This window comes from Rattus norvegicus, chromosome 2 (assembly GCF_021556685.1).
Source record: "Rattus norvegicus strain SHRSP/BbbUtx chromosome 2, alternate assembly SHRSP_T2T, whole genome shotgun sequence".
NCBI lineage: Eukaryota > Metazoa > Chordata > Mammalia > Rodentia > Muridae > Rattus > Rattus norvegicus.
The window spans coordinates 143197021-143211252 of NC_141535.1; the positions used below are offsets into that span (position 1 = coordinate 143197021).

The 14232-nt window shown below is 41.6% G+C and overlaps 1 protein-coding gene and 1 pseudogene across 4 annotated transcripts in view; both read right to left on the reverse strand.

The window, feature by feature from the left end:
- Positions 1-13937, reverse strand: part of Ankub1 (ankyrin repeat and ubiquitin domain containing 1) — a 38633-nt gene extending 24696 nt beyond the window's left edge. For 2 of the 4 annotated variants that reach the window (NR_197350.1, NR_197349.1), the window contains 2 exon segments: positions 11293-11408; positions 13652-13937. Coding sequence is in view for 2 of the 4 variants with exons in the window: in NM_001433280.1 (NP_001420209.1) it covers positions 11293-11436; positions 13652-13741 (234 nt within the window). In the remaining 2 variants the exon portion in view is untranslated. 4 annotated transcript variants of the gene reach the window in all.
- On the reverse strand, positions 12362-12757 carry Rpl36al-ps1 (ribosomal protein L36A, pseudogene 1; annotated as a pseudogene).
- Positions 13938-14232: the final 295 nt, after the last annotated feature.

A 14232-nucleotide genomic window follows, 5' to 3' on the forward strand; every position in this document is an offset into this window, starting at 1 on the left:
AGAGAACATTCCTCCACTATTCTGTGCTTAATGTGGAGAGAGGCTTTTAACCGTTGGCTAATTTAAAAAAAGTTCTTCTTGTGAGGTTCTCTCTGGGGGTTGGATCCAACTGAGAACATGAGGAACAGTTTTCTTACTCCGTGTGTTCTTCCTCCTCTGTGTGCTCTGCTTTCTTACAGAACACAAAACACTTATATTTACGCTTGCTATAACACCGAATTCCAAATACCAATACCGTACAATGGAAATACCAAATATGGTTTTTTTTTAAAGTTTTCTTTATTCCCTTTATTTTAGAGTTCAAATAGGAAAGCAAGTAGAATTGAGGGATCAGAAGTAAAAACGTTAAGTTTGGGGAATGTTAATCCTCCCTCAGCAACAGTTGAACCAACCAAGCCCAGGAAGAGGGCAGGGAGAAGTGAAACTGGTTACACTTCCTGTTCCCTGGTTGCAGGGCTGCTAACATTTTTCTTCAGTGGCCTGCTGTTGGCTGGGCACATGCCAGTGCATGGCACTGCCCCAGAATGTCTCCACCACAGAGGCTTTCTTAGAAGTGGATACCTGGGTTCCAAGTACTTCATGAAACTTCAGGCAACTCAGCCACTTACCACTTCTTGCCTGTAGTTATAGGATTTAAGAGATCAGGAGGTAGAGGCAGGAGGATCAGGAGTTCAACACCAGCTTTATCTGCATAGAAAGTTTTCTGCATTACTGTCTCACAAGAAAAAGCCAACCCCAAACCAAATTCTTCTTGGGTTCTTCTGGAGCCTGTTTCTGCTCCAGACTTATAGTATGTTAAGTCCATTCCTCTGATATCACTGTCATAATATAATATACACCTCTCAGAAGTTCTTAGAGGAATGGTGTTACTGATGAAACATGACTTTCCAGTGTTTTGATTGAGGGCCCATGTTCACTGATACAAACCAGTTGAACAAGTGCAAGGTTTCTTCTGTTACACATGAAGCCAGCCTAGCAAGCTGCACACAGTGGGCTAAGTGTTCTGAGCATAGGTGGTAATAATCTCACTCAGCAAGCGTACTCATGTTTCCCCTTGGCTCCCTCAGGTAAGTATCTGCCAAATTTATCCCAGAAAGATTTATAGTCAGGCAGAAATTACCATACAATGTAATTAAAAGGCAATGGAGAGGGACTGGGAAAAACGGTCCAGTGTTTAAGAGCACTTGCTGCTTTTCCAGAGGACCCAAGTTCATCTCCCAGAACACATATCAACATATCAGGCAGCTCACGAATACCTGTAAATCCAGTTCGGGGTCACCGATGGCTTTTTCTAGTCTCTGTGGACCCCAGACATATGTGGTGGTGGTGGTGGTGGTGGTGGTGTGTGTAGAGACACATACATGACAAATTTTTTTTAATTCATAAATCCCAGAGTGGGTTACTTTCCACTTCAAGTGGTTGATGTTCTCAAATGAAACACACACACACACACACACACACACACACACACACACACACACACACACACACACTCTCAGTGTTGTTTATATTTTAATGTGCCTTGGGCAGCACAATAGCTGAGCGACTTCCTAACCTCCATGCTGCTAGAATCTACCTCCCACTGATAATTCGGAATTATTACTTACAAATTCCTATGTTCCATCGTGGCTGCTCTTAACGCTAATTAGTCAGCCATCTGGGTCACATTTTCTGGACCACTCTTCTTGCTACTCCACTCCATGGCAGGCTCTGTGTCTCCCCTTTCTCCACGGCATAGTGGATCTCCTTCTTCTTCTAGTCCCAAAGCCGGTAAATCCTAAAACCCCACTTCTGCTTGTCCTTTCCAGCCATTGGCTGCTGGCATCTTTATTTACCAATCAGAACCAAGCTGGGGCAAGGTCCCAGAAGGTACGTGTGGACCTTCTCATGCAAACAGTTTTGGGGGTGCATAATTTGCATGCATAATACAAGCAGCTACATTGCATACAGTTCTTAGATTTATTTATTTTATGTATATGAGTACACTCTTTAGACACACCAGCAGAGGACATCGATTCCCATTGCAAATGGTTGTGGGCCACCACATGGTTGCTGGGAATTGAACTCAGGACCTCTGGAAGAGCAGTCAGTGCTCTTAACCACTGAGCTATCTCTCTAACCCCATATACTTTTTTTTTTTAAAGAAGATAGTGGAGGAGAAAGAAAAATTATAATTCACCCAATAGCAGTCTGTTATTTCTTTGGAATCCCTGGATTCTCTTTAGCTCTCTCTAAATTTATCAATAAATGCAAACAAATGACAAGCGAAATGCAAATAAACATAACATGTAAACAAAACCGCAGAGGCATAAGTCGGTCTTACCCATTAACTGAGTTGATCTCAACAGCAAACTACTTTATAATAACAATAGATAAGTAGGATTAAGAGCAGGCCAGAATATTAATTATCCTCTGATGATAAAGAAAAAGGTCTCGAGTCTGTGCATACATACAGACTCTGCAGCAAGTAATAACAAGGGAGGGTGGCAAAATAGCTGGTAGCATAGAAGAAAATCAGAAGTGACTGGAAAACTTTGTTATCTGTGAAGCTAGATTCTTAAGTTTTTGGAAATGCCTTCAAATCTGCTATCCCCTCCCCCTGCTTTTTTTTTTTTTTTTTTTTTTTTGGCACTTGAACTTTGTTTCCTAGTTTTTTATCAATGGACACAGATGACATCCTAGGCTCATTTCTAATGCAGGGAGAAATAGTTTCAATTGTGCTATTGTAACCACATGTCCACCATTTGATAAACTTTGTTTTCTTTTAGTAGCTTGAGGTGTGGTGGCAGGAGAGAGTTCTGTCCTTGATTGTGTGGGGAAAGGCGCATGCACATGCCTGTGGGAGGCACAGCAGCCCTTGTGCTTATGGATAAGCAGTAAGAGAACTATTGAATGTTAAATGCTATCTATGTGGCTGAGACTTTGTGCTATCTATGTGGCTGAGACCACACTTAATGATCCTTATCACAAGCTTATCAATCTAGAGAGTCTAGATAGAGAATCTCTATGGACAGTGTCACATGTAGTCCATCTAGAGAACCCATCTTTATGGAAGCCATCACATGTATTTTTACAAGGAGTTCAAGTGGAGTTATGACTTTTTCTTGTACACATAGGATTGAGTTATTTGTCACCAGAAAAAAATTTCACTAAGCTGTGGTGCGCTTAAAAGATGCCTAAAGTAAACTACTCAGGTTCGAACTCTTGAACTTTCAACCAACACTGGCTACTCAGTCATGTTGAACCAAGCTACTTTTTTGCCTCTTGCAGTAGCAGAGATAGCCTGCTGCCCCTGCAGATGTCAACTAATAGTACCCGTTAACTTAATGATAAGACAGAATGCATCACAGAATAGGCATCTCTCTGGAAGATAATATCTATGGGCCCCAGGATGGGTCTATGGATAGACACACTTACCACGAACTCTAATGACCTGAGTTCAATACCTGGGACACACGTGATGGAAGGAGAAAACCAACTCCCTTCAACTGTCTACTGACCTCCACATGCACACTATAGCATGTGTGCATGTGTGTACTCACATGTGCACACACTCAAATACATAAATATTTTTTAAAGAGAGGGTGTCTGTAAGCGAAGGCATCGTTCTGCCTTCATACACGATATCCTCCTCCCCAAGCATTCTGAACAAGACAGGTTGTTTAGCTATGCCCAAGTATGTCAGGTGCTGTGGTGTTTTGGATATGCTTGGCCCAGGGAATAACACTATTAGGAAATGTGGCAATGTTGGAGTATGTATGGCCTTATTGGAGGATATATGTCATTGTGGAGGTGAGCTTTGAGTTCCTATGCTCAAGTTCTACCCAGCACAAAAGAGAAAGTCTTCTGCCTTTGGGTCAAGATGTAGAACTCTCAGCTCCTTCTCTAGCTCCATGTCTGCCTGGATGCTGCCATGCTTTCTGCCATGATGATAATGGACTGAACCTCTGGAACTGTAAGCCAGCCCCAATAATTAAATGTCTTTTATAAGAGTTGTTTTGGTCATGGTGTCTCTTCACAGCAATGAAAACCCTAACTAAGACAGATGCTGTTAGATAAATAAAACCATAAATAAATCATGGTTGGACATATATAAGATTAAAATTTTCCAGAGGTCCACCTGCTACCACATGGCAGGTGGCATGGGCAGGCAGAAAGCACCCACGGCTGTGGAGAGATGGGAGAAAAAGAGAAGTGGAATGGTTTGAGCATTATGAAGAGAGGAAGAACTGGAAATGTGAGGGAGGTGAGGAACAGCATGATGTCAGCAGCCTGGAATAGTCTTTGCTGCCACCTGAGGCCATGGTCACGTCCCAGCTTGCGATACCACCGAGGGCCATGTTGTGGTCCATGGCCTTGCAGATGCAGGGGTTTCTGTTGATGTCCATGGCCCATGTTACCCTCAATGGCCACGCGAATGACGTTCCTAGTCTGTCCTGCTACCTGGGGCCAAGTTGATATCCCAGGGCTGTGCAGCATTGGCCTAGCCCCTCACTGTCTGTGGCACACAGGAAAGCTGGCCCCTCCTCTAGCTGGCTGCAGCATTCAGGGGAACAGAGCGTGGGAGAAATGCTCTTCTCCTCCCTCACCACCTGCAGCAGACAAGAGGTCTCGAGGACTTGAGAGCATGAGAGCTGGCCCCACCCCTTGCTGGCTGTGACGCTTGGGTGAACTAGCAGAGGCAGTGCTAGAAGGCTTGCCCTGATGGTGTGGGTGCATGAGAGCTGGCAGATTGACCAGCTCAGCTACCGCTTAGGTCCAGATCCAGGGCTCCGAATTGGCCCACCCCAACCTCTACCCCATCTGTGAACTGTTGGAGCACATGAAGGGGTCAGCCCAGCAAATCCAAAACTGCAGCATCTCCATGACACAGGGCAACAACAGGATATCCCAGTGGAGTCCCAATGAGGATCCAGTATTGACGGTGAAGGGGAAGTCAGAGGCTTCCAAACAGATCAATGACCCACTGCAGTGAACATTTGCAAGTAAAGATGTTTGGACACATTGTGACACACTGCAGATGTTTTTTGTTTGTTTTGTTATCTTTATTTTTTGTTTACTTTTGAGGGAGAGGTTGCAAGGGTGGAGGATGAATATGAGAGGGGAGATGAATGGGACTGGGGTGCATGATGTGAGATCCATAAAGAATCAGTAAAATGTTTTTTAAAAGTATGATGCACACGACCTCTTCTTACAAGAGACAGTGGACTACACACTGGACAGCAGCTGGTCTTTCAATTTCCCCAAACAACAAACACCCAAACCAATGAGCACCTCTGACAAGATCTAATCCTGTATGTTTCCAAACATGATTTATTTTTCTCTTTTATGGAAACTAAAAAAAAAACCCAGATAATTCACTTGGGGTGGAACTTCGCAATAAAGAGCTTGGTTGCTCGGTATAGAAGAGGCTCTGGGATCAATCACTGACATCCAGGTTTGCAAACAATCAAACAAGTAAATAAATACACAAATAAGAAATCTCTAACAACAAAACAACAACCGAAGATTCCATTTTTTCCCCCTTGGGAAAAAAACCCACAAACAAACCAGTATGCTATGGTGGACCACAAACTCAAAGGTTTAATTTTTCAGTCCAAACAAATGTATTCTATTTCAGGATCACAGTTCCTTTCTTTGTCTTCAGAAAGTAGATGTAAACACACTAGAAATAATATGTGCACATTAGCAATGAGATGCAGAATATTTTTTATTAAAAGCAGACAACACAAATGGAGGTTGATGTGGATCTGAATTCTGCTATCATTCTGCCTCACAAACTTTGCAGAAACCAAAGAAGCAGGAACCTTCTCGGTCTGACCTGGAGTGAACAAAGCAGGAAGCGATGTCTGGTTTCATTAATGGACTGGTCCACTTGAGAAATCAAACAAACTTCCCTTTGTGGACAGCAACTGTCCAGAAAAAGATGTACTTGGAATGTGGTCAACCCAATTATTTCCGTAATTTCGTTCTGGCCCTGTGTCTAGGACACAGAAATGTACTCTGCTACCAGAAGAGAAGAGTAAACACCAGTTCAAACACAAAACCATGGATCTGCACTCTGTCCACCTTCAAAACACGCCAAGTCATGGCAACAAACACTGGGAGCAACCAACCAATGTCTGATCTGACTTGCCATTCTACCAGTTAGAACATATGCGTACATTGCTAGGGTAACCAAGAACCAGAGTCTAGATAACCCAGAAATCTAGGGTAAAACCAGATACTACTAGTCTTAAAAAACAGTAACACTAAAGTGACTCCTAAGGACATTCTGTTACATTCATGGGTATTCAACCAGCTCAGAGATGCTGTCTCTTGCAGCAGACAGGAAAAAAAAATACAGAGATCTACAGCTAGAAATTATCACACACACACACACACACACACACACACACACACACACACACACACACAGAGAGAGAGAGAGAGAGAGAGAGAGAGAGAGAGAGAGAGAGAGAGCTTAAAACACATAGCTTTAAATGAGACATTACTGTCAAATCCCTTCCCTGAGAGTTCAAAGAATCCCACAAAAGAGGAGCTAGAGGGAATGGTGGAGACAGAGGATGCCAGCAGAGCAAGGCTCTCTAAGCCACCTGAACAGAGTTCATCTGAACTCAGAGACTGAAGCAGCAACCACAGGGCCTACACAGGCCTGTCCCAGTTCCTCTGCATATTCATTATAGTTTTCAGTTTAGTACTTTTATGGGACTTCTGAATGTGAAAAACAGTGTGTCTCTGATTCTTGTGCCTTCTCCTGAAGCTCTTTCTTTTATTTTACTATGGGTCTGTTTTGTCTAATTTTGGTATGGTGGTTTTGTTTTATTATTGTATTTCATTTTGTTAAAAAAAACATTAGAAACAAAAAAGTAACGGCGGACCTTGTGATTATCCAAGTAATGGTGGTTCGGAAGCACCCTGGCCTGCTGACAGGCTGCCAGCCTGTTCGGTGGCTGCTCTGTGGTGTAAGTGATGGCTGTGCACATGCACAACTGTTAAGAGCACTTGCTACTTTTGCAGAGAGCCTGAGTGCAGTTCCCAGCACCCACATGGCAGCTTACAACCATCTAGACCTGCAGCACAGGGGATCTAGTGCCCTTTTCATTTTCTTCAGGGCATTTCCACACACATACACGTAAATAAAAACAAAAATAAATATTAAAAAATTTTAAAAAATGTTCAAAGCCAGAGGGTGGCCTCTCAGAACTTGTTCTATGACCAGATTTAGGTGCCATTTCCAGCTATGTAACTGCAGATCCTGACTTTCTAGTCTTCCTCACATGATTGACAACTACCCAATAGGCTTTGAATAGGTTTCTTTCTGTTTTAATTTTCTGTAGTTTGTTTCTGCTGCTTGTAACTAAGGACAGTATTGTAGAAAGAGAAAAAACAAAGAATACTGGGGAGCAGCTACCTTGGTTTTACTTCATGATATATATCTACATGTACATTTCCTTTTGTTGTTGTGTGGTTTTCTTTCTTTCTTTCTTTCTTTTAGTTTGTTTGTTTGTTTGTTTTCTTCATCAAGGCAGGGTTTCTTTGTGTAGTTCTGGCTATCCAGGAATTTGCTCTGTAAACCAGCTGTCCTTGAACTTATAGAGAGCCACCTTCCTCTGCCTCTCTATTTGGATATGTTTTAAAAGGAAAACTACTTATTTATTAAGCTTTGGAATTCAACAAGAGTTTCTGACTTTTGTCACATTTCTAACTTTTGCTAAAGTAAGTTAAATGGCTTTCCTAGATTCTCAGAAGACAGAGCTAACTTGCACACAGCAGCCTAATTAAATGTTGCAGAACAAGGATGTTCCTCATATTTGTATTTGATGCACTAAAGCCACAATGTGTTTGCAAAGCAGCCTCTGGTTACCCACCCGGCATAGAGCAAATGCATGTCTGCATTCTTTAGGGCTTGGGATCTTTTTTCAGTGGAGAGTTTTTATTATCATACGTTCATTTTCAGACGCTACCACATACATATAGTAAACACTGTGGGTTTTAGAAATAGCCTGTTTAACCATCTAATCGAAATAGGAAGCAACAGTTAAGTAATTCTTTTTCTTCAGATTAAAGACACCATTTCCTTTCTTAACATTTGTGATAACAAACTCTAGATGTGACTCCAGTGGACAGAATGAAGAAGAGTAAAACCTGTAAACTTCCATAAAGTGTGAGTTTCTAATGAAACCCTGAGTTGATCAGCATCACGGTTGATGCCCGTGCTCTGTCTCGGTTCTCTCAGATAAACCATTTTTGCCACTAAAGTCTACTCCTTGCTTGAACCCCATGAAAAAGATTAGAGTTCGGTGCAAAGCTTGCAGCTCTTGGATGGATGGATGGTTGGCGGTACTTAGGAAATGTTTCTCTCTGTGTAGCTGTGAATATAGACTGGCTTTCGGGAGGGAACTGGGAGCCATGTGTTGTGAGAACTGAGTTACATGCTGGAGGCTATTTATGTTTTCACTTCCCTAAACAAGCTTGTTTGACCCATTTGCACCTGCACCAGATGTGCCTGATCTCATGAGGGTGGAGGTGTGTGGGCAGGAAATTCAGCAGGAGGGACTCTTGTCTCTGATTGGATGCAGGTGGGAGGTACAAAGATACATCGGGACTGATGCTTGCCCCTCATTGGACCTGATGGGAAATATGGTGGCCTTGCAGAGTTGCCTTTTTAAGTCTCTGCAAAGTGTGATCCGTGGCCATTTTCTGGGGACACAGAGATGGACGTGGCCAGAGATCTAACCTCCTGCCCAGTATTTAACTAAATAAAGCTTGCTTCAAATTTGGCTTTAAATCGTGATAGTGGTCTTATTTTTGAACACTGGGATTCACAATATCCTTTTGTATCTTTCGAATTGAGAACCAAGGGAATATATTAACTAGTCAAAAATATATAAAGTTTGTTCTAAATAATGAAGATTAAGGTGGGTCTTGGTTAAATAAAAGCACTCGTAATGCATTCTATATATCCAGGCCATTAAATCCCTCCAGTGAGCTCAAAAGTTAGAACTGAACTTAATGACACTGTCTCTAAGCAAGCCAACAATTAAACGAAAACAAACCAACAAACCTTGGGGCTGGAGAGGGCTTGGTGGTTCAGGGCACTAGCTGGTCTTACAGGGGACCCAGGTTTGAGTTATGGGTCCCAGCACCCACATGGCAGTTCAAAACCATCTGTAAATCCAGATGATTTGACACATTATTCTGGCCTCCAGGGGCCTCTGACACAATATAATGCACAGATATACATGAAAGCAAAGTACCACACACATTAAATAAATAAATAAATAAATAAATAAATAAATAAATAAAACCTAGACCCCCATCGCTGTCCTTAGACAGAACTTAGAGATTGTAAGGAGTTGATCTCTGTGGCCCTACAGTGCTTGAATATAGTATGGAAATCATGTAAAGACATACAGAGAAGCTGTTTGAGAAAGGTACTGGATGTGGTGGTGCACTCCTGTAATCCTAACACCGCGAATAAAAAGCTTGAGCCCAGCCGGGGGTACATAGCAAGACACTGTTAAAAAAAGAAAAGAAATATATAATCTGGTTTGCTTTTAAAGTATTTTCTGAGTATTAGAGGAATAGAATTAGAGAAATCATAGTCACTGTAACCTCAGTTTTTGGTACTTAAACATTCCTCAAAAATATAAAGAATACACAAATAACAAATGCTCAGAGAACATTAAAATTATATAAATGGAGTCAGGAATTAGTGTTTATACATCTCTAATAGTTAATATGGGAGAGTGTTTTTATGAAGACAAACATATTAAGAGTTAATTTCAAATCTCATAACATTTTTAATGATGGACATGAGGAAATATGTGTCATGTTTAAAAGGGATGACAGCTCACGGTTATAGTGGTTAAAAAGAGCATAAGGTACCTAGCATAAGCAGCAGCTCTTAGTTGGGTCACTTGTTCCATTAAAAATTAATTGCAAATTAGAGATATTGAGTCCAGGAAACCACAAAGTACACAGCTTGTATACCTTAGGGTTAGGGTTCTATAAAGTGCTTAGTGAAGAAAGCTGAGTCCAGGATCCCAAGTTATGCACCAGTAGTTAAGGACACCCATCTCCCCCCGAAAATGGAAGAGACATTTCTCCTGCACATATATCTAGTTCAGATGGCCACTTTGTTTGAACTCAGATAAGACACTGTCTTAGGGTTTCTATTGTTGTGATAAAACGCAATGGCCAAAAGCAACTTGTGGAGTAAAGAGTTTATTTCAACTGATGCTTCCACATCACGGTCCGTCACTGGGGGATATAACCCAACCCAAGTGTAGAACAAAGCATGCCCACAGGCTAGTCTGACAGGGTCATTTTCTCATTTGAGGATCCCTCTTTCCACATAATTCTACCGTGTGTCAAGTCAACATAAAACTAGCCAGCCCAGATGCTTCCCCATCATTCTCATTATTACTTAGAATTTCCTCTTCATCACACCACTGCCCCTAATCCTTACGACCGAGGAAGTGACCTCATCTGCTCCATTCTGTACGGATATTTCAGAGCCAGCCCTTAAGCTTTCTGGTCTATGGCGAGTCCTGTGATGACAGGATGCGGCACATGGCAAGGGATGAGGCAAGCAAGAGGAGGAATGGCAGGGACCAGGAATAGGGCATCTGCATCGTACTGCTCTTTACAGCCTGCATAAGACCATGTGTACATCGGAGAGACCACAGGAAGAGGAAGGCTGGAGAGATGGATCAGTGGTTAAGAGTGTGTACTACTCCTGTATGTGACTTAGATTAGGTTCTCAGTGCTCATGCCAGGCAGCTGACAACTGTCTCTAACTCCGGCTCTTAGGGAATCCAATGGCTTGGACCTCTGCTGGTAACTGCTCTCATATGCATACACACGCATACCTATAATTAAAAATAAATCTTTGGGGGGTGGGACAGATGGCTCTGAGGTTAATAGAACGCACTTCTTACAGATGACCTGAGTTTGAGTCTCAGAACCCACATCCAGCATCCCACAATCACCTCCATCTCTAGCACCAACATCCTTTTCTGCGTTCACACACATAGAATAAAATAAGTAAATCTAAAAATTAAAAGAGAAGAGAAAGTGCTATTTATGGTATTCTTTTTTGGTAGGATCTTGCCATACAGCCTAAGACTGACCTGTCTCTGCCTCACAAGAGCTGGGATTGTAGATCTGCATCAACCACACCAGCCTATGAAAAGCTTTTTCTGTTATGAAATCACTTAGTTGAACTATTCATGACTTCCCTCCAAGTAAGAGAGCCATCTTTGGACAAACATTACTCTGTCTTACCTTAACAAAGCATTTGAGCGTTGAACAGAAAGATATTCCAACATCTGACAGACTCCAGTTATTCTTTAGGGCAGCTCCAGCATATGTCAGCTCAAGATACCACCTGCCTTGTTTGTCTTCAGAAAGAGGAATGTGGAAATAATCCTTAAAGAGCAATGACATCTTAAGAAAACAGTCTGTGTCTTTATTAGCAGACCAGTACAATGTTCCCCTCCCCCTTTCTCTCTTCTTTCTTCCTCCCTTCCTGTATGGCATTATACTTGTTTTAGAACACAGAGAAGAAATTGGATAGAATTCTTTATTTTGTTCCTATTAATACCATAAACTTATAAATAGATTTTAGCTGGGGAGAAAAAAACCCTACACCTCCATTTTTTAAAAAAAGTATTATTTGCATTTTATGTGTGTGAGTGCTTTGCTTACATGTCTGTCTAACACATATGTGCTTGGAACCTGGAGATGCTAGAAGGGGGCATTGGAGACCCTGGTTTTACAGCTCTCATCTGAGTATTGGGAAGTGAACCCAGGTTCTTTGAAAGAATAGCCATTGCTTAACACTAAACTATCTCCCCAGTCCCTACAAATTTATTTTTGTTAACTCTAAGTGAAATTGAGATTTTTCCCTCTTTAATTCTGTTTAATTAGGTCATTATCTGCAGCTATGTCTGTTGCCAATTCAAATTACATTTACTTTCATTTTATGTTACTGTTGTTACAGATATTTCAGAATATCATGTATACTTATCACTAATTCAAAGGTATACTAGTTGTTAAGTGGTTGTTAGAACCTATTAGCAAATATTAATAAAGCCCCATACCCTATGTCACTCTATATCATAAATTTTATTTTTATAACTTGAAGATTATATTTAAAGCCAATACACTTTTTTTTTTGAGAGAGAGAGAGAGAGAGAGAGAGAGAGAGAGAGAGAGAGAGAGAGAGAGAGAGACTCTTACTCTGTAGCCTAGGCTGGCCCAAATTTCCTATCCCTCATGCTTTAGAGTCCATAGTGCTAGGAGTATGAGCACTTACCACCATGCCCCTGTGGTTCTCTTTTTTTTTTTTTTTTGAAAGGTCAAGATTTTATTGTCTTCATAACAAAATCAGCTTAGAACTGGATCACTTGGCCCTTTCTCTTCTTGTCACCTCCTAGTTCAAAATGCTTGCATCTCTTAATAGCCAGCATCCTCTTAGATCTGCAGTTGGGCTCAACGCACTCCAGTCTCAGCACAATCTTCTTTGTAGTTTTAGCCTTTTTGCGGAAAATGGGCTTAGTCTGCCCTCCGTAGCCACTCTGTTTCCTGTCATAACGCCGCTTTCCCTGGGCATACAAAGAATCCTTGCCCTTCTTGTACTGCGTCACCTTGTGGGGTTGGTGCTTCCCACATTTCTTGCAGAATGTCCGGCGGGTCTTAGGAACGTTCACCATGTCTGCAGGAGCGCTACCAGCTCAGAAAAGAGCCTGTGGTTCTCTTTTAATCTTGTATATTTTATGCATTTAAAAACATTCTGAGGAGTCCATTGGTTTTATCTTACTTCCACATAGATCCATGACATATATTAGGCATTGTCTCCTGTGCAAGATCTAGATTGGAATAATCTACCAAATACTAACCATCCTGAGGAAATTTTCAATAAAGCTGGGCTTGGTGACAGATGTCATTAACCCCAGCATTTAGAAGGCAGAGGCAGGCACTATGAGTTTCAGGCCAGTCTGGTCTATGCCAGAGCTAAATAATGAGACCTCATCTCAACAAAACAAAACAAAAGAAAAAGATATATTCCTTAGTAAATGAGATTGACCACATCTAAATTAAATATTTCATGACTGTTTCTTATTCTGGCAGTGTGGTCTGAGGTAAGATGCCCTCTCTGAGCTCCAGTTTTCTCTGGATACCAAATAAAATCAAAACCCACAGGTTCACTGATGTCTTCATTATCTCGAAAATCCTTAGCAACTTCATGACTTTTGCTTATCAAACAAGGTATTTGTCAGACAACTGACACACTTTTGCAGGTGCTAAAGTTAGTGTTATATTTTTGTTCTTTTATGAACAATTGCAGTAAGCTATCTGATCCAGGCACAACCCATGAATTCACTAAAGAAAAAAAAACTTAGTAACCGCTCCCCTGCCCTCCATCAAGAACTTACTGGCTAAGTTTGGTTTTTTATCTAAGGTGCCTAAATATACCATATTCTTATCAACCTAGTTTGCAAACAAATAGTGATATTTTCTGAAACCTTTGTTCCTTGTGTTAAAAAATGTACCCAATCAAATCTTTATCCTATGCAGATCTTCAACTGTAAGGCATAACTAAACTCAAATACATCTTAGTGACCTTGGAGCAAACACATACCTTTACCATCTGCTTGATGGCTCCCACCGATGTATGTGCTGCAACATCGAATGCCTCAAAAGATCCTTCGAAAGCTATGAAAATCCTCATCGTGCGGTTATCTTCTCAAAAGCAAGACAAGCAAAACCTCTGTTTTTAAAGATAGCTGGAAAATTTTCCAATTCACAATTGAGGACAAAATTGATGGTCAGAGGCAGCTGTCACTATCTATTCTCCACAGCGACTTGAAAGAGCATAGAGAGACACATCCAAGGCTGGTATCCCAGTATGGGACAGCCCAGACAGGGGCTCTGTTGGAGGAAATGTTTCTCCCAACACAATCACGGTAGCCACTTGGTTCTCAGATTACAGAAGCCAGAGCATTTGACAACGGCCTAGGCATGTGTGAGCAGGCTTCTGACAGCACAGCAAAGATCCTCCACAAAAGTGACACTTTGTGTTGTAATTGCCATTCCCTTACTCCTGAATTTACCACGCAAGAGAAGCTGCTCAAAGAACCCATCAGAATACAGGCATCACTAGGGTGCACTGGTATACAGAAAAGCAAAGGAAGTCGATTTTGTTGAATGTGAGGTGGTCCT